This window comes from Callorhinus ursinus, unplaced genomic scaffold (genome assembly GCF_003265705.2).
Source record: "Callorhinus ursinus isolate GAN/ISIS: 27379988/994484 unplaced genomic scaffold, GSC_fseal_2.0 scaffold13, whole genome shotgun sequence".
Classification (NCBI taxonomy): Eukaryota; Metazoa; Chordata; class Mammalia; order Carnivora; family Otariidae; genus Callorhinus; species Callorhinus ursinus.
The window spans coordinates 37,681,602-37,708,289 of NW_027397075.1; the positions used below are offsets into that span (position 1 = coordinate 37,681,602).

The 26,688-nt window shown below is 44.0% G+C and overlaps 1 protein-coding gene and 1 pseudogene across 5 annotated transcripts in view; one reads left to right on the plus strand and one right to left on the minus strand.

Moving 5' to 3' along the window:
- The window catches only part of LOC141374014 (mitochondrial import inner membrane translocase subunit Tim9 pseudogene), a 781,319-nt pseudogene that overhangs the window by 158,988 nt on the left and 595,643 nt on the right, over positions 1 to 26,688 (plus strand).
- PLA2G4A (phospholipase A2 group IVA) overlaps positions 19,231 to 26,688 on the minus strand; it is a 165,749-nt gene continuing 158,291 nt past the window's right edge. For all 5 annotated transcript variants that reach the window (XM_073900074.1, XM_073900072.1, XM_025877816.2 and 2 more), the window contains one exon: positions 19,231 to 19,847. In XM_073900074.1, coding sequence (XP_073756175.1) covers positions 19,716 to 19,847 — 132 coding nt within the window. In that variant the 3' untranslated portion in view covers positions 19,231 to 19,715. The remainder of the gene's footprint in view (positions 19,848 to 26,688) is intronic.

The following is a 26,688-nucleotide window of genomic DNA, read 5'->3' on the forward strand; positions in this document are numbered from 1 at the left end:
ATGATCCAATCAAGAAATGGGCAGAAGACACAAACAGACATTTCTCCTAAGAAGATATCCAAATGGCCAACAGACACATGAAAAAGTGCTCAACGTCGCTTGGCATCAGGGAAATCCAAATCAAAACTTCAATGAGATACCACCTCACACCAGTCAGAATGGCTAAAATTAACAAGTCAGGAAATGACAGATGTTGGCGGGGATGTGGCGAAAGGGGAACCCTCCTACACTGTTGGTGGGAATGCAAGCTGGTGCAGCCACTCTGGAAAACAGTGTGGAGGTTCCTCAAAAAGTTGAAAATGGAGCTACCATATGATCCAGCAATTGCACTACTGGGTATTTACCCCAAAGATACAAATGTAGGGATCCGAAAGGGTACGTGCACCCCGATGTTTATAGCAGCAATGTCCACAACAGCCAAACTGAGGAAAGAGCCAAGATATCCACTGACAGATGAATGGATAAAGAAGATGTGGTATAGACAAACAATGGAATAGTATGCAGCCATCAAAAGGAATGAGATCTTGCCATTTGCAGCCACGTGGATGGAACTGGAGGGTGTTATGCTGACTGAAATAAGTCAATCAGAGAAAGACATGTGTCATATGACTTCACTCATATGAGGAATTCTTAATCTCAGGAAACAAACTGAGGGTTGCTGGAGTGGTGGGGGGTGGGAGGGATGGGGTGGCTGGGTGATAGACATTGGGGAGGGTATGTGCTATGGTGAGTGCTGTGAATTGTGTAAGACTGTTGAATCACAGACCTGTACCTCTGAAACAAATAATACATTATATGTTAAAAAAAAAAAAAGAAGAAGAAGAAGAAGATAGCAGGAAGGGAAGAATGAAGGGGGGGAAATCCGAGGGGGAGACGAACCATGGGAGACTATGGACTCTGAAAAACAAACTGAGGGTTCTAGAAGGGAGGGGGGTAAAGGGATGGGTTAGCCTGGTGATGGGTATTAAAGAGGGCACATTCTGCCTGGAGCACTGGGTGTTATACGCAAACAATGAATCATGGAACACTACATCAAAAACTAACGATGTAATGTATGGTGATTAACATAACATAATAAAAAAATACATAAAACAAGAGGAAATCAGAGTAGGAGACTAACCACAAGAGACTCTTAATCATAGGAAACAAACTGAGGGTTGCTGGATAGGAGGGGGTCGGGGAATGGGGTAACTGGGTGATGGACATTATGGAGGGCAGGGGATGAAATGAGTACTGGGTGTTATACAAGACTGTTGAATCACTGAACTCTACTTCTGACACTAATAATATGCTATATGTTAACTAACTGAATTTAAATAAATTAAAAATGAATATTTCAATGACAGTAAAAATAAATATTTCAATGATGGTAAAAATAAATAAAACATTTGCTCCCAACAATTATGTTTAGATCACCCGTGAAAACTTCAGAAGTCATTAAACAAAGTCAGTTATTATTCTGTTGTTTTTGCCGACACATTTTGTAACAGGGATAACATGAAATTAGTTGATTAGTATACCTGGGTAGGATAAAAGTATTATATTTAAGGCTGATAACTCTAAAGATGTGTTTACTTCAATTAAACAAATAACCTTAAATTAGCTTTAAAACCAATTATTTTCCAGATCATATAAATCTGAAATTCATTTGGATTAAGTTTCTATTTTATTATGGAGAATTTTTATGAATACCAGATTTATATAAGCACTTAATTTTCTTTAAGCCCATTAAATAGAGCTCTTTTACAAATTAATTATGGCAATACCATCTGGAGGTAGAAAAATACCCTATCTCTAACACACATGCATGCAAATACATATAGACAAACAGAGATCTTATAGCTTCTGTTTTAAAACAATATAAAACTCACTAGTTTATAAATAAGTTAGACTAAATTAAGTTTACTTGCTCAGATGGCTAAAGTCTTTTACTATTTGTGGAGAAGACTTCTAAGATTTATGTCTGTCCCCGGAAGTAATCTTAAGGAAGCTGTGCTAGAGTTTAGGTACAAGAGGCCTTTTAGCTGTTTGGTTTTCAGAAAGGTCTGTTTCCTTTTTTTTCTTCAGTCTCATGTTGATGGTCAGCTGTGTTTATAGTTCAAAGACATGGTAAGATTTATAACATCAAGGGAAAGAGAAAGAATTCAAGGTTGCTCTGTGTAAATCATGTAGAGAAAGGGAAGTTAAAATAAGCAAACGGCACCAGATTGTGAGAAGGGGATTTTTACACTGGAGGTGGACGTTAATTTTTGTCTTTTTTTTTTTACATTAATTTTTGTCTTATGTCTAATTTCTGCTCTTTCAGGCTGTCACAGGAGTCCCTAAGTGCAGCATTTATATTAGTAAAGGAATTGTTATATCAGCCTGAGGTTCAAGCCAGCCTCACAGACTGGTGACTGTGACATGATTCTTGTCAAATTGGTGTCTGTTTAGACAAACTTTGCTGTGGGTCTCCCATGTAAAAACTGGGATAAAATTTTACTTTCCTCATTAGTAGGCTTTCCATTAATAAGACAATTGAGTCCCCTCAATGGAGAATTTCTTTTTTCTTTCAAATTTGACCAATTTAAAGGATCCATCATTTAGCCATTGACAAATGGAATCTGATTAAGGCCTTCATGACACAGGGGGGTAACAAGGGTGTGGTGAAAACAGTATCTCTAATTTCCCATGAAAATACGAGATGCCTCTAGTCACAGACCTGCTAATCCATGACACCAGGCAGGCACTCCCACAATGGGACTTTTCCAACGCTAATAAGCAATTAAGGTTAAGATGACAAAGGTCCCTTACGGGCTGGGACCTCTTATAACAAACCCACCTGAGAGCTGGCGTGTCTGGACAAAGAGAGTGCAGCTCGTTAAGTACACATCTTGTAACCGCAGTCTATCTGCCCAAGTTGCACCTAGGTACGTGTACCCTATGGATGGTGAAGACCAGAGACTCCTTATTCTTCCTGGTAATAAAGCCAAGCTCTTAGGACATAGAACAAAATTAAAGGAAAACCTCATCCAGATTTTACATAGAGGACCGCCAGCAAAGTTTGTTTAAACAGATGCTAGTCTGATGAGAACCTTGAACTCATCAGTCTGTGAGGCCGGCTGGAACAGCAGGTTAATGAGGCCTATGTCTGTGTTCTTTCCCCACTGTAATTCCTTTTTACGACAAATGACACAAAAGACAAACAGTGACCATCTCTGGGAAGAAATGAATCATTCAAAGCGAGAGTACTTTACCAAATTTACAAAAGTTGCCAAGCACAAGGAACTAGTTCCACAGATATTTTTCTCCTGGTGATCTAAATTTAGAGAGGGAAGAAGGACTCTTCCCACTCTCGCTCCATTAGGTTCCACAGGCAGAGAGCCGGCAGGGGTGGCGGGGAAGGGTTGCTGATGTAATAAGGATTCCTACCTTCTGCTGGCTTTTGTCAGGTGTCCCAGGGTCTCTCAGCTGCAGCAGTGTCTAGCCAGGGAAGTTTATCTTGCCAACTACAGCAACTTTTGGAGAGGAAAAATATTTCCCTACATTTCAAGATTCTTCCAGTTGGTCTAAGAATTAAATTGACATGAGACAGATTAACAGAAGAAAAAACAAAGTTTAATTAACTGTGGGCAAAGGCCCAGTATTAAAATTGAGACCTAAAAAAATGACAAAGATAGGCAGCCTTTATACTTTTTAGACAAAGAAATAATAAATCTGTGAAGAACTGACTGTAGAAAGAAGTAGAATTGACAGTAGAAAGACAGTAAGAAAACTTAGTTTGGGAGCTTTAATCAGTGAGGAATTCTAAACAGAATTGGGCTGAAGTAATAAATTAGCAAAAGTAACAAGGTTTTTGGGGTGGCTGGGTGGCTCAGTTAAGCATCCAACTCTTGATTTCATCTCAGGTCATGTCTCAGGGTCCTGGTATCAAACCTTGCATCAGGTGAGCACTCATCGAGGAGTCTGCTTAAGACTCTCTTGCTCCCTCTGCCCTTCCACCTCCCCACTCTCTTTCTCAAATAAATCCAATGTACCCCCAAGAGTCCACTCCAAAGAACCCAATTAAGGCCTAAAAATTTTAAGATTTGGCGGGCAAGTGTGAGGATCCTTTCCTCTTGCTGCTACCCAAGATAAGCCTCATATGTAAGTGTTCTTTGCTTATTAAAATAGCCACCTACCTACCTGAAGTAGCCTGCCTTTTTCTTTGGTCTCTCCCTATCCTCTGCGTACGGGGGCTGGTTTCAAAATTGTACCTGGGAAGCTCTCAGGAGGGCTATACACCAACACTGTCTCTGATGATAAGGATGTCTCTTTACTTCCTGGTTACAAGGAGGGTATCACTGACATGGGTGATTTATTTCCTGCTTTCAGGAGGCAAAGGGAAATCTGGGTGTCCTTCTTGCACTGGTTGTTCCTTAAGTAACCTTAATTCAAAATAATAAGTATGTCAAAGTGGCATAATTTGGGGCAGCCTACTCTTGGTCCCCACATGCACATTTGTGTAGGTTAGGGCTTGAAAAAAGCAGATGCCGTGGTCCCCCAAAAAATGACTCAGGAGACCTAGATTCTCTGGACATGACCCAGTTCAGGCCCCTAATTTCCGAGACCTGCTACAGCTCACACATGAGCAGTTTGCACCATCCATCCTTGGTTTCCTGGATACTCCAGTGCTATGGAGCTCAGATGAGTCCCCAACCAAATGCATAGCCTCTGGCGCAGAGAGAGAGAGCCCAATCCCAGCTCCCCCCACCCCCCAATCATTCTGAAATAACAGCTTTAAACTTGCAACAATCCGTTCCCATTTGGACGGGCTCCTCGCTGGGGTCCTGAGTTTACCAATAATCAAGGCTCCCAGGTGTCTATTAGTAACGAATACCCAGACCAGCTCACTAGATCCAGCCCTAGCAAGACAGTCCAGACTCCTCTAGTTCTGCCTTCAGGGGGAATATGCACATTTGTAGAGACTAATGTTTGGAATTAGGCAGATGCCAGGTACCCCCAAGAGCCCCTTCCTGTTACCCATCCTTGCCCTCACTGTCCTGCCACAGGTGCCTGGCTTCCAGGATTTGTGAGGCTCGCACATGTGCAGTGAGAACCCGTACACCATCCTTAAGAAAAGGGGCCCTCCAAGCCTTAGAGGCTCTGACCACGGTCCCCAACCACCTGCATAACCTCTAGCGTGGAGGAAGCCCACCTTCCAAAACTCCCTCTGAGGCAGCAGCTGCAAATGGGCAACACTCCCCGTGTGGACTTGCTGTTTGTTGGGTTTGGGGCTTCCCTAGGAACCAGGACTCCCAGGTGTTTCCTCACGGAAGATACCCTTTCCTGCCCATTTGGCCCCTCCCTGGCAAGGCAAGTGAAAAACCTCCAGCTCTCTCTTTAGGGGGAATATTCCACAATGGGTAGTTTGGCCTTGCAACCTGACTGGTATCATGTACCCCCAAGAGTCCACTCCAAAGAACCTGCCTCTGGTGACAGTTGCCCTGTTTCAGGACCTGGCTGCCCTCTCCTGGGTAGTCTTCATAAGCCATACATATCCTGTCAGTTGCCCTTGGCAGCCAGGGCCCTACAAGCCTGTGGAGCTGGGGCCAAAACAGTACCACCTTGCCTCAAGGGTAGAACGTGCCCACCCACCCCCCAAAAATTGCTGAGGCATCATCTGAAGTTGGCGACAGTCCCCGTCTGCTGGGGTCCCAGACTTCAGCAATGATCAAGGCTCCCTATGAAACTCTGGCCAGGCCCCGAACACCTGCAAAGCCTCAGGTGTGGAGGGATCACACCTTTAGAATACAGTTCTGAGCCAACAGCTGCAAATGGGTGATATCAGTCTTTATGTGGACTTGCTGCCTTAGCAGGGTACTGGGATTTTCTAGGAACCAGAACTCCCAGGTGCCTCCAAATTAAGGATATCCTGTCTTACAAAACCGGCCCCTCCCTGGAAGGCAACTGAAAAAAACTCCAGCTCTGGGGCGCCTGGGTGGCTCAGTCGTTAAGCATCTGCCTTCGGCTCGGGTCATGATCTGGGATCCTGGGATCGAGCCCCACATCAGGCTCCCTGCTCAGCGGGGAGCCTGCTTCTCTCTCTCCCATTCCCCCTGCTTGTGTTCCCTCTGTCAAATAAATTAAAAACAAAAAACAAAACAAAAGAAACTCCAGCTCTGCCCTTGGTGGGACATATTCCACAATGAGTAGTAGTATCGTCCATTACGCTGACGCGTTGTATCCCTGTAGCCCCCTCCTGTGACCCAGGCTTACCTGGCATGCCCTATTCCAGGTCCCTCACTATCCTGACTTGTTCAACCACGCATACAGAGTCGGCTCCCTGACAGCTCACCCCTGGACTGCCTTGGCCCTCCCGGTCTGTCGAGCTCAGGCCATTCCTAAATTGCCTGCTAGCCTCCAGGGTGGAGAGAACCCACCCTTCAAAAATCTGTCTATGGATCCACCCTAAACGGACAACTGTCGGTCTCCTTTGGGCTGGCTACCTGATGGGCTTTTTCAATTTTCCAACAATCAGGGCTCCTAGGTGTCTCTATGGGACAGTCCCCTAACTATTCCAAGTTGCCCTGCCCTGGCAAGGCAGTCCGGACTCCCCCAGCTCTGCCTTCAGGGGGAGTATGTGCATTTGTGCAGTTTAAGGCTTGGAATTAGGCAAATGCCAGCGACCCGCAAGAGCCCACTCCTCCGAACCAACCTGGACCTACATGATCCTGTTCCAGAATCCTGCTACCCTGACTTGCACCGTTTGCACATGCGCAGTGCAAATCCTGTTAGCAGGACTTGGCCTATAGGGGGCGCTCCAGACCCGCTGAGCTCCTGCAGGTGTATAGAGAACACACACGCTGAAAATATTTTTGAGGCTCCATTTGAAACTGGAGACTGTGAGTCCCCATTTGGACTGGCTGCCTAACGGTATCCTGGGCTTCCCCAGCAATCAAGGCTCCCAGGTGTCTCTTATGGGAGGGTACTCCAAAGATTTCATGTGGCCCCACCCTGGCTAGGTGGTCCAGATTCCTCTAGCTCTGCACTCAGGGGGTAATATGCACATTTATGTAGGTTAGCATTGGAATTAGCCATAGACCGTGTATGGCCAACAGCCTACTCCAGGACCTGGCTTCTCCAGACACCTGCCCTGCTACCCTGTCCCCCACGGCTCCCACATGGGCAGTATGCATCCTCTCTGCCCACCAAGTGCAGTTGGAGCCTCCAGGCCTGTGGAGATGGGGCCATTCCCAAACCACCTGCAGAGGGAGCCCACCTATTAAAAATCTTTCTGAGGCGGCAGCTTTAAACAAGGTGCGGCCAATCCCCATTTGGAATGGCCGCCAGATGAGGTTCTGGGCATTCCAGTAAACAAGGCTCCCGGGTGTCTCTTAAGTGAAGGATACTCCAGGAGCCCACCAGGCCCTGTCCTGGAAGGGCAGTCTAGACTCTTCCAGCGAAGCTTCAGAAAGAATATGTGCATTTGTGTAGCTTCGGGCTTGAAATCAGGCAGATGCTTTTGTATCCCTAATGGCTTGCTCCAGGGACGGCGTCTCCAGACACTTGCCCGGTTCCAGGTCCCTACTATTCTGATCTGTGCTGCTTGCAAGTGCAGAGTTGCACCCTGTCAGCCCTCCGAAGGCAGCCGGGAGCTCTCGCCTGTCTCCAACCACCCGCATGGCCTCTTGAGTGGGGGGATCCCACTCCTGAAAATCTTTGAGGTGGCAGCTTGAACGGGTGACAATCAGTCCCCATTTGAACTGGCTCAGTAATCGGTTCCTGGGCAATTGAGGCTTCCAGGTGTTTATTAAGACACCCTGGCCAGTCTGCAGGGCGGGATGCCAGCAAGGCAGTACACTGCCCTCCAGCTCTGCCTTCAGGCTAAGACTTGGAATGAGGCAGATGCCAGGTATCCCAAATTGCCTGTCCTGTGACCTGGCCTTTTCCTCTAGCTGCCTTCTTCCAGGCCCCCAACTACCCTGACCTGCCCTAACCTGGGTCTACACATTCCCCATCTTGTCAGCCAGGCCTGGCCTGCAGGGTACTCTAGACCTTTGGAGTTCTGAGAAGGACCCCAACCACAGGAAAGGGTAGAGGGGGGCCCACATCTGGAAAATCTTTGAGTCAGATTTAAACTGATGACAGCCAGTCTCCATTTGACGGGCTGCCTGATGGGGTTTTCTAGCCATCAAGTCCCCCAGGTGTCTCTTACAGCTCTGTCTTCAGGGGGAATAGGTTTTTTTTTTGTGCAGGTGAAAGCTTGGAATTAGGCGAAATAGCCCTCTCCTGTGAACCAGGCTTGTCTGATACTGAGCTGTTGTAGGACCCGGGTTCCCCTGCTCTACTCCATCCACGCACCTGAGGTCTCCACCCTGTTAATAGGCCTCGGGCTGCAAGGGGCACCCAAGGCCTGTAAAGCTCTGGCAGGCCCCCAACCCAGGGTTCAGAGAGCCCACACCCTGAAAATATTCTGGAGCTTCAATTTTAAACTGGGATTTTTGGTCTCCAGTTGGATAGGCTGTCCGATGGTATCCTGGGCTCCTCCAGCAGTCAAGGATTCCAGGTGTCTCCTACTGGAGGGTATCCCCTGTAGCCCCCGCCCACAAAGGCAAGGCAGTCCAGATTGCCCCAGCTCTGCCTTCAGGGGGAGTATGACCTTTTCCAAGGGTTACGGTTAGGATAAGGCAGATGCCTTGCACCCCCCAACAGCTCACTGTTGTGACCATGCTTCTCCGGACTCTCCCGGTTACAGGTCCCCGGCTCCCCTGACTTGTGCAGCACACGCGTGCGCAAGAGACACCCGTCAGCTGGCCTTGGGCAGCCAGAGCCCTCCAGGCCTAAGGTTGGGCCTGTCCCCAGTCACCTGCATAGCTTTCTGGGCGGGTGGAGCCCTCTTCCAAAAATGTTTCTGAGGAGGCAGCTTTAAATAGGCGATAGCCCATATTCAACACGGGCTGCATGATGGGGTCCCTGACTTCTACAGCCACGAAGGCCCTCAGGTGGGTCTTATCTCGGGTACCCTGGCCAGTCTGCTTGCTTCCTCCAGCTCTGCCTTCAGGGAGGAATACGAACGTTTGTGTAGGAGAAGGCAGATGCCAGGGACCGCGGCTGGCTTGCTTCTAGGACGCGGCCTCTACCAACAGCTGCCCTCTTCCAGCCCCTGGCTCCCCTGACCCGCGCGGCTTGCGCGTGCCCGGCTTGTACCCCTTCCGCCCTCCAAGGGCAGCCAGGGCCGTCTGGGTCTGTGGAGCTGGGGTCCGTCCGGAGTCACCTGCAGAGCCTCCAGCACAACAGAGCCTTCCTCCACCCCCAATCTTTGTGAGGCGGCTGCTTTAAACTGGCAACAGTCCAGTCCCTGTCTGGACCAGCTGCACAAGGGGGTCCCGGACTTACCAGTAATCTAGGCTCCCAGTTGTCTTGGCATGGATATCCCAGCAGCCTGGTAGTCCTGTCTTGGCCAGGCAGTCCATACAGCTCCAGCGTTACCTTCAGGGAGAACAGATGCATTTGCGTGGATTAGGGCTTGGAGTTAGGCAGATGCCTTACACCCCCTGTCAGCCTGCTCCTAGGACCATGCTTCTCCGGACACTTTACCTGTGACAGGTCCCTAGCTCACCCGACCTGTGCAGCACACGCATGCGTAAGAAGACACCCGTCAGCCAGCCTTGAACGGATGGGATCTTTCAGGCCTGTGGAGTTCTTTCCTGTACCCAAATCGCTGCACAGGCTTTTGGGTATATGGAGCGTCCCCCCTCTCCCCGCTCCTTGCAGAAAGTAGCTTTAAAAGGGTGATGGCTCCGGGTTGGCTCAGTTGGTTAAGCGTCTGCCTTCGGCTCAGGCCGTAATCCTAGGGTCCTGGGATCAAGTCCCCCATCGGGCTCCTTGGTCAGTAGAAAGCCTTCTTCTCCCTCTCCCTCTGCTGCTCCCAGCTCCCTCCCCCACTTGTGTGCTCATTCTCTGTCAAATAAATAAATAAAATCTAAAAAAGTAAAATGAGACGGTGATAGTCCAAATTTGGACGGGCTTAACGATGGGGCCCCTGGCTTCTACAGAGATAAGAGTCCTACGAATGTCTTATTGGGGGACACCCTAGCCAGTCCTCTGGGCCAGGCGATGGCAAAGCAGTGTGATTTCCTCTGGCTCTGCCTTCAGAGGGAATATGTGCATTTTTGTAGGGTGAGGCTAAGAATGAGGTAGACGCCACTTACCCCAAACAGCTTGCTCCTGTGATCAGGCCTCTCCCTACCGCCGGCTTCTTCCGATCCCTGGCTACCCTCACCTGAGCAGCCTGCACATGCGCATTCCGCACCTTGTCGGCCGGCTTTGGCCTGCAGGGGGCACTCCAGGCTCGCGTAGCTGGGGCGGACACGCGACCACCCGAAAGTAATCAAGGAGGAGGGACTCCACACCGGTAAAATATTTGAGGCTCCATTTGAAACAAGGCTGTCAGTCCCCATCCAGACTGCCTGCCTGACGGGTTCTGGGCTTACCAGTAATCAAGTCTCCCAAGTGTCTCAGTGAAGGATACCTTGTCAGCGCACCAGGCCCTGTCCCGGCCAGGCAGTGCAGACTCCTGCAGATTTATCTTGGGAAGAATACACACATTTGTGTAGGTTGGGGCTTGGAACTGGGCAGGTACCTTGTAGTCCCAACGGCTTGCTCCCAGGATCCACTCTCTTTAGACGCTTGCCCTATTTTAGGTCCCTGGTGACACTGAGCTATGTGGCTGGAGATGCAAAGTACAGACCCCCATCAGCCAGCCAAGGGAGCTGGATAGGTCATTCAGTTAGTGGTTGCAAGTGTTTCTATGGCTTGTCTCCAAGAACCCCGTCATAGACTCAGCCTCTCATAGACCCAGGATCCTTGTGCTGCTGGAGGTCCCTTGCTTCCCGAACTGCCCTGCGCGCTCATGTGCCGTTCATCCTCTTCAGCCAGGCCTGTGTAGCCAGAGCCAGTCCCATGTGGCCAGCTGTAGGTCCAGTACGGAGGGATCCCACCCCTGAAAAATCACTGTGAGGCCACAGCACATTGGCAACAGTCGCTCCCTATTCGGACTAGCTGCCTAAAGAGGTTCTGGGTTTTTCCAGCACCCAAGACTCCCAGGCTTAGATGATAGATCCCCTGGCCAGTCTGGCTCTGTCTGACAAGGCTGGCTAGTAACCTCCAGTTCTGCCTTCAGGGGCAATATGTGCGTTTGTGTAGATTAGTGCTTGAAAAGGGGCAGATGCGTTGTGTCCCCAAGATCCTCGTCCTGGGAGCCAGCTTCTAGAGATCAGTGCCCTGGTTTCCCTGAACTGCGTTGCAAGCATATGTGTGGTTCCCACCCAGTTAGCCAGCCTGGGGCAGCTAGGACCCGTCCCTAACAACCTGCATAAACTCCAGTGCTGAGGGGCCGCACACCCAAAATCACCCCGAGGTAGCAGCTACACAGGAGCACCAGTGAGCCCCCACGTGGACTTGCCTGACAGCGTCCTGGCTTTGCAGCTACATGGCGTCCAGATAGCCTTTATTGGAGGCTGTCCCACCCAGTCTGCCTGGCCATCCCCTCGCCAAGCAATTTGGTATTCTCGAGCTCTGCCATCATGGAACATGGGCATTTGTATAGGTTAGGGCTTGGAATTGGGCATATGTTCCTGCTCCTGTGACCTGGCCCTTCCTATCTCTTGCTCTGGCCTCCCTGATCCAAGTCTCTGGCTACCCTGAACTCCTCCGCATGCTCATGTGCAGCAGGCATCCCTTTCCCAGGTCTTGAGTGTCCTGTGCCAGGTCTCAACTTCCTGCAGAGCCTAGAGGGATCCCCCCTCCCCAAGTAGCTCTATGAGGATGCAGCTGCATACTGGGGACAGATAGTCCTCATATTGGGTTGCTGCCTGAGGGGGTCCCAGGATTCAGCAACAACCAGCACTCCCAAGTATCTCTTATTAGAGTATTCCCAGCCTCTCCCTTGCAAGACAGAGTCACCTGGAGCTCTGCCTTCAGGGGGAATATTCCCTATTTAGTAGGTTAGGACTTGCTGTTAGGTATAGGTCTTGTCCCCTAAGAGCTGCTCCTCTGAACTGGTCTTTGCAGACTTGGGCCCTGTTCCAGATCTCTGGCTACACTTAAGTGCAGTCTATATCTCTTTAGATGCCTTGGGCAGCATGGCCCCTCCTGGCCTGTGCACCTAGGTCCCAGACCCAGCCACCTACACTGCATCTAGTGTTGAGGGAGCTCACACCTGGAAGATTATTCTGAGGCAGCATCTCAAATTTGGACTTGCTGCCTTATGGGTACCCAGTTTCTTCCAGGAACCAGGGCTCCCAAGGTGTCTCTCACTGCAGTCTCTCCCCGTGTGCCACCAAATGGGGTTTTAAGTGCCAATATGTGTGTGTTCAGAGTGAGAAGTTCCTTTGTGTAGGTGTAGGCTCGGACACTGAGAGAGGCCTGTTTTTCCCCACAAGAGTCCATTATAGTGACAAAGACTATTAGGCTTACTCAATTCATACCCTCCACATACTTCAATGATACCAGGGCAACAGATGGAAGCTAGAATCTCCTATTCTCCTGCCCAAGTCATGTCACTAACTTAAAACACTCAAGTCTTCTCAAAAAGAATTATGAGGAGGGACTGGCTGATGGAGTGATCAGTAAATCTAAAGGCAAGGAGTTGTGAGATGGACTAATGCAGACTGGGGAGCTGAACGTAGATTGCAGGAAGGATAGGAGTGTGATGGAGTAAGGCTAAATATGTAGGTAGAAACGAGACACTCCCAAGCTCTAGGTGTCTCTTCAGTGTTTTGACTACATTCCTGAGTTGAATGAGGAAGCGCTGAACAATTTTCAACCTGCTGATGGGTTTCAGCACATGGAGAATGACAATCACATTTGCATTTTTAAAGGAGGCTCTAATATCAGTATGAAGGCTGGATTGGGGGATGATGAAACTTGCTTTAGTGAGACTTGTAAGGACACTGAGCCTCTGGCCTCCTGTGCTCTAGTCAACCGAGAGTATTCTAATGTGGCTTCTCTCAGAGACTTTTCCTTTTTTTCTAGGGGTGTTTTTGTTTCATATAAGTACAGGATTGTTCTATTAACCTTATTCCATTATGGTTTCCTAGACTGATTAATGTTACCACTATTTTCCTTGATGCTTTACAATGTTTAGCATAGCACTTTGCCTCTAGTAAGCATAACATAAATACTAATACCTAAGCCACAAATTAATTAAACAAGAGCTTAGCTGATGACAATCAGAAACTTGGCCTGGGTTGGGTTTGCTGTTTCTTTGGTGGAAACAGAACATAATCCTGTTCTAGAGGCACAGTGGTGGGAGCAGAGAGGGTCGTGCTTAACTCTGTGAAGGGGAGTTTGAGGCTTCACTGAGGACATTTCCACTGGATCTAGAAGAAAAATCCAGAAGAAAAAAAGTTGTACAAAGGAACTGTTAATGAGAAAAATGCAATTCATGATCAGAGCGTGAGAAAGCACCTCTGAAGTTCAGCTGGAATTGGGCGGCGGGGGAAAGAGTGGTGGGAAATCAGGCTAAAAGTTTGTGTGGCTATGGATGGGAAGAGCCTCATAAGCCACGCTACATTTAGCTTCTTTTTTCAATATTATTTTAAATATTGAGTCGTTATATTTACCATCTGCTTTGTATCTTCATTCAGCATAGTGTGGAGGAATAGAGGAAATGAGCTCAGGCTAACACATTAGAGAAAGGGATTGTTATTAAGGTTGCTATGTTAGGAGGTATAGACAATAATGTACATGATGGGTTTCAGCACATGGTAGTGGTTAGAAGTTGGCCTAAAATCTCTCTCTGCAGCCAGTTACCTGGCCTAAAATATCAGCATCTAGATTCGTTTGCAGAGATGAATAAGCATCCTAATTAAAATGCAAACAGAGATACAGAATTATATACTGAGTTGGAAAGCACCATCTAGACTATCCCCCACTACACACCCTAGCAATTCATGTTCTATGAATAGGTGAATAACTCCAGTGACAAGGAATTTATTCACATCAGGAATTTTATTCCATTTTTTTGAACAATATAAATGGTAGAAACTCTTTCCCTCTTTGCAGCTGCACAGTATCTAATTCCTCTTACACAAGAAACCTAGTAGTGGTTTTCCACTCCTTCGCCAATTCTAATCAACTGGTATGACTGATCCGGGGCAGTACCCAGCAGGAATTTCAAACTTCCTCCAGATTCATCAGGAAGAAGGATGGTTCAATGGCTATGTCTGTTAAGTATTCTGGAAGGGAGAGTGGCAACTTACAGGATTTATATTTTCGTTCCAAACTGAGATTATTGGAAGCCAATAGCTTTAAACAACTCTACCACCTGTGTGTTAAGGGGTTCCCAAATAAACACCTAGTATATAGAAGAATCTGAATAAATGTCCTATCAGTGGATTCAAGACATGGTTTCTAACCACACCCACCACCCCCTCGCTCTCAAGTCATTCTTCCTCGGATGTTCTAGATAAAGTCTACCCTAAAATCTTGATGTCGTATTTCTCCTTTTCCACTGCACTATTGGTTTATTGGATTTCAGTACAGGTTCTCCATTTATTTCCATTAAATTTCATCTGATTAGACTTAACTTGTTGCAACATATAAAAAAATTTACTTGTCAAAAAAGTCTAAGGATTTAGGGCTTCATAAACTTAATACAAGTCAGTGGATTGATGTCAAAACAAACCCTAAAGTGGTATTAAAATCTATTGAGGGAGGAGCACCTTGGGTAGTGTAGTTGGCTAAGTGGCCAACTATTGGTTTCAGCTCAGGTCATGACCTCAGGGTCCTGGGATTGAGACCCCCTTCAGACTCTGCACTCAGCAGGGACCCTGCTTGGGATTCTCTCTCCCCTCTCCCTCTGCCCCCAACCCTGCACTCTCTTTCTCTCTCTTATATCAATCAATCAATCAATCTTCCCCCCCCCCCAGATTTTATTTATTTGAGAGAGAGAGAGAGACAAGCAGGGGGAGTGGGAGAGGGAGAGGCAGGCTCCCTGCTGAGCCGGACTCGGGGCTTGATCCCAGGACCCCAGGATCACAATCTGAGCTGAAGGCAGACTCTTAACCGACTAAGCCACCCAGGTGCCCCATAAATAAACAAATCTTAAAAAAAAAAAAGTATTGAGGGATACAGAATCCACAGGAGGTGTTTAGCTTATTGTAGAGAAATCACTTGTCTCCTAAATCCTATTTGAAATTCTACTTACCTTTTAAGGATTCATCTAAATGCCAATTCTTGAAAATTTCCCTAATTACCCCATTATCCCACTTTTAACAAATCATCCTCACAGCAATTTGTATATACATAATTTTTGGCATTTTACAGGTGTTATTTTATTTCTTTCTTACTAGTTTGTAAACTCTGAAACAATCCAGTCTTATGCATTTTGGTTTCTATCTTAGGTCAGGGTCTTTAGAAAAAGAGACTGAGATGAAGGTTCTTGGTAAGTAGTATGTTGAAGGAGTACTCTTAGATGAACAATAAAGAAGAGAAGCTAGACAAAAAAGTGGGTTTAATTGTAATCTTATCTCAGCCTGATCTTGGGAAGAACTTTGGGCAGGAAAAGCGTCAGAGAATCAGCCCATCTTGAGGTAAGGCAGCCTTTTGTAGCCCTACATCAGTTAGTCACTGGTTGCAGCCTTCCTCCAGGAGGAAGTCCTAACAGCGCAAGCACATCCCCTCAGCTGAAGGCAGTTCTCAGAAGGGTGCAATACTCACAGCCACTGGGGGATGGGTGCCCCAAGCAGGCAAAGGGGATCTGGGCCACTACCAACAGTGCCTGTTACAATTTCTCTTCAGAACCAAGCATGGCATCTTCCACATACTGGGACACAATAAATGTCTACTGATCTGCACTTTTAAAGTGTTCAACCAAAAGAAGAACTTTTCTATTCAACGAAACTTTTTTTTTTAAAGATTTTATTTATTTATTTATTTGAGAGAGAGAGAATGAGAGACAGAGAGCACGAGAGGGAAGAGGGTCAGAGGGAGAAGCAGACTTCCTGCTGAGCAGGGAGCCCGATGTGGGACTCGATCCCGGGACTCCAGGATCATGACCTGAGCCGAAGGCAGTCGTTCAACCAACTGAGCCACCCAGGCGCCCTCAACGAAACTTTTCTTATTCGCTACTGCTGATTTTGCTTTTCTGTTTATGCAGCCAATGGTGGCACTAATTGGATTTGTCATTTGGTATTAAAGTAATGGAAGGAATAAAAAAAATCATTAGGATGTCATAAAACTCTATTCCTTAAAATACTCACTGAAAACAATTTTATAGAATTTTTAGCCTATGATTTACTTCTTTGGCTTTTATTCAATATAGATAAGTAGAATTTGCATTCATCAGCTTTAAGAAGAGTTAAAAGAAGAAAATATGGATATGAAAAGGGAGCCACTCATGTAAACCTTTTTTTTTTTTTTGAAGATTTTATTTATTTATTTGAGAGAAAGTGAGTGAGAGAGCATGAGCTGGGGTAGGGGCAGAGGGAGAAGCAGACTCTGCTGAGCAGGGAGCTGGGCGTGGCGCTCGATCCCAGGACCCTGGGATCATGACCTGAGCCGAAGGCAGCCGCTTAACCTACTCAGCCACCCAGGCACCCCAACATGTAAACCTCTTTAATTATTTGAGAATCTTTAATTATTTGGGAATAATTATTTGAGAAATAATCATATTTAATTATTTGAGAACTACTGCCAGACCTTTAGGTAATTTTAACTGTCTGGAAACAGTGTTAAGATTACAGAAAAGTTGCAGGTAGAATTTGAAGAGACTTTTTTTCTTTTGTGAGCCATTTGAAAGTATGTTGCTAACATAATGGCTTATCACCCTGAAAATTTTAACGTGTATTTACTAGAAGTAAGGATAATCTGCTATAACCACAGTACAACAATCAAAACCAGGATATTAACATTGATACATTACTATGATCAAATTCTCAGAACCCATTCAAGTTCCAATAATTACCCTGATGACATCCTTCATAACAATAAGAATTCAGGTCAGAATCACAGATTGTCTTCAGCTGTCATGTCTCTTTAGCCTTTTTCAGTCCAGAACAGTTCCTTAATCTTTCTTTGATTTTCCTGATCTAACTAGGAGTTAGTTCTTTGAAAAGATAAACAAAATTTAGCTAGACTAACCAAGGAAAAAAGAGAAAGGGCTCAAATCAATAAAATTATAAATGAGAAAGGAGACATTACAGATGATAACACAGAAATTCAAATGATCATAACAGGCTAACATACTGGACATCTGAGAAAAAGTGGAAAAATTCTTAGAAACATACAACATACCAATACTGACTCAGGAAGAAAGAGAAAATTTAAATAGACCAATTACTAGTAAGGAGATTGAATCAGTGATCCAAAATCTCCCAATGAAGAAAAGCCCAGGACCAGATGGCATCACTGGTGAATTTTACCAAACATCAAAGAAGGGTTAATATCAATTTTTCTCACACTCTTCCAAAAAAATCAAAGAGGAGGGAACACTCCCAAACTCATTTTCTGAGGCCAGCACTATCTTGATACCAAACCAGAAAAGAACACCACTAGAAAAGAAAACTGCAGGCCAATATCCTGATGAATATAAATGCAAAAATTCTCAATAAAATACTAGCAAGCTGCGCTTAGCATCACATGCAAAGGATCATTCACCACGATCAAGTGGAATTTATCCCTGGGATGCAAGGATGGTTGAACATATGCAAATCAATCAATGTGATACATCACATTAATAGAAGGAAAGAAAAGAATCATATGATCATTTCAATAGACGCAGAAAGCATTTAACAAACTGAACATTCATTCATGATAAACACTCCTAACAAATTAGGCATAGAAGGAACATATATCAATATAATAAAGGCCATATATGACAAACTCACAGTTAACATACTCAATGGTAAAAGGTTGAAAGTTTTTCCTCTAAGATCAGGAACAAGACAAATGTGTCTACTCTCATCACTGCTACTCCACATAATACTAGAAGTTTTAGCTAGAGCAATCAGGCAAGAGAAAGAAATAAAGGGTATCAGAATTGGAAAGGAAAAAGTAAAATTGTCTCTCTTTGCAGATGACATGATTTTATATATAGAAAATCCCAAAGAGGGGCACCTGGGTGACTCAGTCGTTAAGCATCTGCCTTTGGCTCAGGTCTCGATACCAGGGTCCTGGGATTGAGCCCCACATCGGGCTCCCTGCTCTGTGGGGAACCTGCTTCTCCCTCTCCCTGTGCCTGCATCTCCCCCTGCTTGTGCTGTCTCTCCCTCCCTCCCTCTCTGTCAAGTGAATGAATAAAATCTTTAAAAAAAAAAAAAACCCAAAAACTCAACAAAAAAAAAAAAAAAAAGCTCTAATCAATGTATGTTGATTATAGTATACAAAATTAATATACAAAAATCAGTAGTGTTTCTACTACTGTTTAGAAATAAACCCAAGCATATACTGTCAACTAATATTTGACAAGGCCAAGAATACTCAAAGGACAAAAGACAGTCTCTTCAATAAATGGTGCTAAGATAATTGGATATTCATTCTTCTTTCTTTGAATTACCTCTAACTTCTCTATTCATTTGTCTTTTTTCTTCTCACCTTTTATTCACATTTATACCTATGAGGAAAGACAGCAAACAATAATAAAGAAGGGAGCACTTGCAAGTTCATTTTTTCCTCAGTTGATTTATGCATACAACAAATTAGTGCCCACTACAGGCCATCAGACATGCTGCAGGATCTGAGGATGCAGCAGTGGACAAAAGTGACAAAAAGACCTGCCCTCAAGGACCTTGCATTCCAGGGCAGGTGACCAACAATAAACAGGATGAATAAGTTTCCTTACTATGTTAGTTTCTCCTTATGTTTACACCACTGAACCTTAGTAGTTCAGTGGAAACTGAAACCACAGTCATACAATACAGACTGTCCCTAAGACTCATCTTGCAGATATAGCCCTTGCTACTCTTCTGGATTTTTCTCTGAGGTCAGCTGCTCTCTCATGGACAAACAGTCCAACATAATCTCAAAGTAAAATGTTAAACTAGAAGAGGTTACATTTTTTTTTCTATTTGCTGAATAAAGATATAGTGTTTGTTCAAGAAATGACACATGCTTTCTCCTTTAAGAAGAATAACCATGATTTAAAATGATAAGTTTCACATTACCATTTAGGATTAACAATTTTTGTGTTTGAAAGCTATGACTCTGAGAATCTTTCATAGCTACACTGCAATACTCCATTAAAAATAAGCAAAGACTCAGTTATCTCATGCTAATTGCATATTGATGTATTTATTTCATATATGTATACATGTGTATATAAATAAAAAATAGTGTTGTCTCATGGTATGAATAAATCCAGTCAGTGAATAACATTTACACACAATGCAAAGTCGTACTTATTGAGACTGAACTGTTAAATATTCTAAAAAGAAAACATTTTTTTAAAAAAGAGGACACATAAAATAGCTGGTGAGGAATGTCTAAAATTACAATATATATCCCTACATTTGCATCAGGAAATCTATACTGACAGAAAATGTAGCTGAGTATATTTTTACATAATCACATCATCTATCAACCTAACAGATTTATAACAGTATTATTCTCATGCAGCTAAATAACTGCAACTTTGAGTATCAGCCAGTCTCTTGTGATCAGTACTAATATCTGTATTATGCTTTTAAATCCAGTCTTAATGGAATTTCAAACTGCCTCAGCATCAGAAATTGCTTCCCTTTCCACTACACAAACTACGCTGCGGGTTTGCTTAGAAACTCTTTGTTGAAGAATCGTCTTGCTTCAACATTACTGAGGGAAACAGAGCAGCGAGATGGATTCTGTCTTCTGTATTCAATGCTTTCAACTATGGCGTTCTTTATCACCTGCAAATAGAGGGAAAAGATGTATAATTAGTATTGCTCTAAACTCATGTAAACATTCGTTTGGTCAAAACAAAAATCTAGTTGATCTTTTTATTATAGTTTTCTTTTTGAAATAGAGAGAGAGAAACCTCGGAGTCATGGATGTGTATATTTAAATCCAACATCCCACCGTTATACTTGTATTAAGCTCATGTCCAGAGCTTAATTTATCTTTATTCTGGTTTTCAATGGGGAGGTGATAAGAGGGAAGAAATAAGTAACTACTAAATGTAGAATTTATGTTCTTTACAGTGAGTGGACAAGCAGGAATGAGGGACCACAACGGAGTAGCACACTTTCTTTAAGCCTAATGAGAAAAGAAGGCATCGCCGAAGAACTGCCCTGCTTTCTCACCTAAACAAATACAGTTGTAAAACATGGATGTCCTCTATCTAGAAAATACCACACTTTGTGATTTTATTGATGATGACTTTTTTATTCAGAATAATTTTCACATATACTCAAATTAATGGTGACTACAACTTCTAAGATTGCTATTCCAATTATATTTTCTTTTGGTATGAAGTTAACCTAGTTAAGAACTTCTGGAAAGAAGACAAGATTTGGAATTTGGTTAAAGCAGTTGTTGCAGAGCAATGGGTATGGGCTTTGGAAGAGAGGCCTGTATATTAATCTTTTCTCTGTTGCTTATTTGGAACGCTTTCAAAATCAGAAAGACTCCACTCCCTAGGACAGGACATAGGATTTCATCTTCACCAATGAGCTACAAGTTTGAGGGCACAGAAGAAAATCACAGGGACTATTTTACAATTCCCTTCATTCTCTACTCCAGGGATTGTTAAACAACATTAAGGTATTATCTGCATGTGTTTCAGCCCTCTGCCCTACTTGGCAAGTCCGAGCAGCTTAGGACCCAAGGCGCCCTCCCACTCAGAGCTAGAGTGGCCCACTTGGCCTTGGAGATATGTAGAGGGGTTTTCCCCTGTCCACATCCAGTGTCACTGGGCCAGCCAGGTTCAATGCTTGGAGGAGAGAGACACGTGACCTGGGGAGTGCAAACACGCAACTAATATTCTGTGACTTTATGTCGGACCTGAGGGGCAGGCCCGTCTAATTCTCTAACAGTAACTTTAAACAACAAACAGTTGTATTCTGGAAAGAGGGATTTATCACAGACATGTGACATCTTGATTTGCTTTATGACTTTTGAATTATATAGAGAGAATATGTATAATAAAACATAGTATCCTACCTGTATGTATCTATATTGTCTTATGGGCTCAAACGTTACTGAGTCTTTTAAGTAAAGCAGGTATTTGCTGACCCCATTTTTCCCATGAGTAAGGGAAACATAATGAATTCTAGGGTGACAGAAGAGGCTTCAGGCCTCTGAAGGAGACCCTGACCCAGGACCTCCAGGCACAATCACTTCTTGGCTATGTGAGGTCAAGGAGAATCCCTGAACCTGTTTCGGTCTTCTTTAAATTGGGAATAATAATAATACTAACCTTGGTTTTTGTGGGGATTTATATAAAGTATTTTGTATAATACCCAGCACCTCGGAAACATTCCATAACTAGCATCTATTTATTGTTATTATTTTTAAACTGACCATATGTGTGAAAATGCAGGAGCTTTAATTTGGATACGAGGCTATCAAGTTTAACAGAAATAAACACACAGTGTATATCCAATTGTGGGCTTATTATATAGTAAAAGTCAGCAAATCAATTCTGCTATGAAATGTGTCCTACTACATCTTTTTTTTTTTTTTTTAGGATTTTATTTATTTATTTGAGAGAGAGAGCAAGCGAGCAAGTGAGCAGGGCTCAATCCCAGGACCCTGGGACCATGACCTGAGCCGAAGGCAGAAGCTTAACCAACTGAGCCACCCAGGTGCCCCCCTACTACATATTCTTTTAATAATCTCCCTGCTTTGGGGGCGCCTAGGTGGCTCAGTCCTTAGGCATCTGCCTTCGGCTCAGGTCATGATCCCAGGGTCCTGGGAACAAGCCCCGCATCGGGCTCCCTGCTCAGTGGAGAGCCGGCTTCTCCCTCTCCCACTCCCCCTGCTTGTGTTCCCTCTCTCACTGTCTCTCTCTCTGTCAAATAAATAAAAATCTTAAAAAAAAAAAAAATCTCCCTGCTTTCTAGACAGTATGTCAGCAAGTTTTCATTTGGTGTCTCCTTCACCATACCAGCACAAGACACAGGAACCCTCACTGCAGAGAAATATCCAAGTCAAATAAAAATCAACTCTTTGTTTTCCAAATACCTTAAAAGCTTTAAAAAAAAAACCACAGGGAAATTATATTAATAATGACTGCTGTCAATTTCTTTATAATTAATTCATAAGCACAAAAAAATCAGCAATATCAATACCATGAACTAGTGGATTTCTCATAAGTGGGCCTTGGCAGGTGTTTCTAGTAAACAGGCCATTCTTATGAAGGAAAACGAATATTTACATTTATTAACTCCGAAAACCCCAAATCATATGCAATTAGAATGTGCAAGTTGTACCACTAGGTGGCATATTAACACTATGAAACCACTGCCCCAATTTTTCAGATTGCTGCAGAACACAGCCATTGGTTGTGATTTACAATTCTATGATATAAACAGAAGAGGCTAAACTCAATCCTACATCAGTGCTAAATCCAAACCCCCTGTCATGACACACGGTACAGTTCCATATCCAAAGAAGAAATCCGCCATCTTTGAATCTTCCTAGTTTTTAAATGTTATTAGGTGTAATCTTCATCAGTGTTTATATCTAATTTCCTCTTTCATCCCCCCTTAAATTCGTTGAGATTCTAAATCTTTCCCTTCTGTGGTATCCTACAACACCCCTCCTCTCTCAAACTTCTCCACACCCCCTGCCCCTCCCTAAGTATGACTGACCCACGTCATCCTTAATGGGTGCCCTTCAATAGCCTCCTAATTGTTGATCCAGACTCTTTAAATCTACAGCAAGAAAGGCAGAGAATAGGGTGCCTGGGTGGCTCAGTCGTTAAGGCTTAATTAAGCGTCTGCCTTCGGCTCAGGTCATGATCCCAGCGTCGTGGGATCGAGCACCACATCAGGCTCCCTGCTCGGCGGGAAGCCTGCTTCTCCCTCTCCCACTCCCCTTGCTTGTGTTCCCTCTCTTGCTGTGTCTCTTTCTGTCAAATAAATAAAAATCAGAAAGGAAGAAAAGAAATAAGAAAAGAAAAGAGAAGAAAAGAAAAAAGAAAAGAAAGAAAGGCAGAGAATAAGAAAAGGAAACATAAAATGTGAACTTCTCCCAAGCAACCCACAAGCAAATACTTAATTCCCACAATAGAAAATTAAAAATGGGGCGCCTGGGTGGCTCAGCTGGTTAAGCGACTGCCTTCGGCTCAGGTCATGATCCTGGAGTCCCGGGATCGAGTCCCGCATCGGCCTCCTTGCTCAGGAGTGAGTCTGCTTCTCCCTCGGACCCTCCCCTCTCTCATGCTCTCTCTCTCTATCTCATTCCCTCTCTCAAATAAATAAAATCTCAAAAATAAAAAAGAAAATTAAAAATGACCCCAACGAGGAAGTTACCATATATTTTGAAAGAGAAATAAAAATTACAGATATAGAAGAATATAAGAAGATATTCTGGTCTTAAAATTGCTACGAATCTGCCAGCAAATGTCTGCCTCTCCAATAAAAACTGAAATGTCACGAAAGCAGGGGCCTTATTAGTCTTGTCAGTTTTGATCGCAGCACTTAGAACACGGAAGGGGAACCATAAGTATTTGTAAAAGTAATGAATGCACAGGAGGTTGAGTTCAACAAAGTTTAACTCATGGAGACAATGAGATGCACGAAAGGGCAGGCAGACTCTAAGTGCAGTGCAGGCACAGGGCATTCTCAAAGAAAGACGATCCTGTAAGAGGGCTGAAGGTGGGAGATCATGGCATGTATAGGAAGCATCTGGGCACTGGCCTGGCTGGAATGTAGACTGTGTTTGGGAAATAGTAGGAAATAAGGCTGCTTGAGAAACAGATGGTTCAAAAGTGGGAAAGAGTGAGGAAAAAACATGCGACCCCATCCTGGCTCCCCACATGACTGTGTGACCTCCAGCCATCTGCCTCCATTACCCTTGACTCAGTTTCTTCACATATAAATAAAGATACCTACCTCAGAGGCTAGTTTTGAGTGTTATATAGTTGAAGGGAAAATATCTAGCTTATGTTAAACATTCAAAACTTTTTTCGTTTTCTTTTGTACATGTTTGTATCCTTAGTTACTAACACAGTGACTGACACAGTACTCAATAAATATGTGTTGAATTAATGAATAAAAGATGGAAAGAGATTATAGGCAGCATTAAAGGTAGATGAATTTGGGCCTTACATATTAGGCCATGATATATAATAAGCTTCTAAGTTACTTTTAAAAGATAAAAAAATTAACTCTACCTAAATGCTATTATGATGATGAAATAGCAATAAAATAAGAATTAAGTACCAGTACTTCTGGATATATACTTTTCCTCATTTAATTATTTTTTAGAGGGAAAGAAAGCACAAGCAGGGGTGGGGGAAGGGTAGCAGGGGAGGAAGAGAGAGAATCTTAAGCAGGCTTCACACCCAGCGTGGAGCCCGCTGTGGGGCTCCATCTTACTACCCTGAGATCACGACCTGAGCTGAAATCAAGAGTCGGATGCTTAACCAACTGAAGCACCCCGGGGCCCCACTTTCCCTCATTTTAATTAGCATCTAGTATTTAACACTTTATAGAACTGTTTGAGAAGGGATTTTAGAAGCTCATTATTATTCACCGCTGGCATATATTGAATAAATTGACACCTCACCTGTTCTTAGGTGAGTGAGACTGAGTAGCAGTACATTTTCCTGTTAGCACTGAATCAACAAGGTCCTGGGAAAGGAACTCTCAGAGCCACATTCTCTCCAGATTAAACTGGTGATTTACGAGGAGAGCATGTAGCCACAATCCATTCCCACTCTATGTGGTCAGAGATCCTGCCTCCAACCGACAGACCTGCATTCTAACACTTGCTATCCCTTCTTCCTATCACATCGAACTCTGCAACAATTTCAGCTAACAAGTCAATAGCATTTTAAAAACCATTCACTAAAATTTTATTACATATTTTAGGTCCCAGGCCTTGTGATGAATGTCTCTGGAGGATATAAAAGGTAAATAAGGCAAGTTATTGTTTTTAAAGGGTTTAAAATTTGTAAGTAAAAGCAGAAGACAATATGAACACTGATCATAATTATTACTATCATATTAGTTGCTTCAATTCATTAGGTGTCTCTTACATGCCAAGCCCTTAAATTACATTATTTTACTTAATCGACACCCTGGTCCTGTAAGATATGCATCACTGTTTCCCCTTACAAACCAGGAAAGGAGAACTTGGAAAAGTGAGCCAATGTATCTGAGGTCACTCAGCCAATGAGGGTTTAAACACTCAGTTTGGTCTGACTCCAAAGCTTCTGTGTTTCCCGCATACCACATGTCTACTGGTATAAGTCACTCTATGTTTCTATGTTAAGTTTCTTAAAAAAAACAAAAAAACACCAGCAACTCCCCCCCCCCCAAATTAAATGCCACCATTGTAAAAGGACTGAGGCAATGTTTAGTGAGAAAGAATTTGGGAGGACTGAGTAAGTGCCGAACCTGATGCTAATGAGAAACCCAGGCTGCTGTCATGGAGCAGAAACAGAGCAAAAGTTCTCTGATGAATGAGAATTTAGGTTCAGCCAAGCAGGCCAGCTAGGACCTCTGGGGAAAATAAACCAACAGGAGCATACAGCTGTCGGAGACAGGGTGGTCTTTTCAGAATAAAAAGTTAAGCCAGAATGTTAATTGAAGATGAAAATTTGCCTTAAGCCACAGCAGTCATGGCCACAAATGTGAAAACCACCTTCTCTGGAGTTGGCAGTCGGGGAGGGGTCTGCATTAGAAGAGTTTCTATTCCCAGGGTCCACAGTTTGCAAGCAGCTCTGACAGCCTGTGGCAAGTAATTATGTGCTGCATTGCTGAAGTGTGAATTAGTAAGCTACTCTATTCAAATGTTGTGGGAATGAGTGATTTAGCTAATGACTGAGACTAATGAGCTCTCCAGCATTCTACCTTGGCAGTTTTGTTGGTCTTCATTTATCATCACTTACCAAGAAGCTTTGATTCTGATAAAATACATTTTCTTGGTTAAAAGTGAGGGGTCAGGAGGGGTAATCAAAAAAGAGACAAAATGTCAGTGAACACTGGAATTCCCACCTCGGTATGAAATGTACACGCATGCAGACAAACACACACACACACACACACGAATCACTTGAACACAAGTCTCAACGGTCATATAATTTAAGAGAAAGCTTACATTCATTCATGCCATCTCCAACCCCCAAAATTTACTGCCTAGGCTATTACCCGTATAGACTTGTCTATATTATTAATTCCGGGCATTTGCAAAGGTCTTGGAGTATATCCATCCTGGTATAGGATATAGACACACACAGGTAAGGTTCCCATTTATAGAGCAGCTTCTGACTGTTCAGACGTCACCTGATGATTCACTATTCTGAGAGGTGCTGTTACACCTGTTTTAGAGATGAGGCAACTGAGGCCCAAAAAGTTTAAGTAGCTTATTCAAAGTCACACAGGTGGCCCATCTGAGATCTAAATGAGATATAAAGCCCATGACCTTGCTTCTAACACACTATGCCAGAGAAGTTTTTGGAAGCAATTAAATCCTGCTTTATTAATTAATGTTTGATGAGCGGTTTGTCAGGAAAGTTATTTTGGAATTCAGTCTGTTTTTGCTTAGGCTTTTACTTTTTCATCTATGTGTCAAACAAAC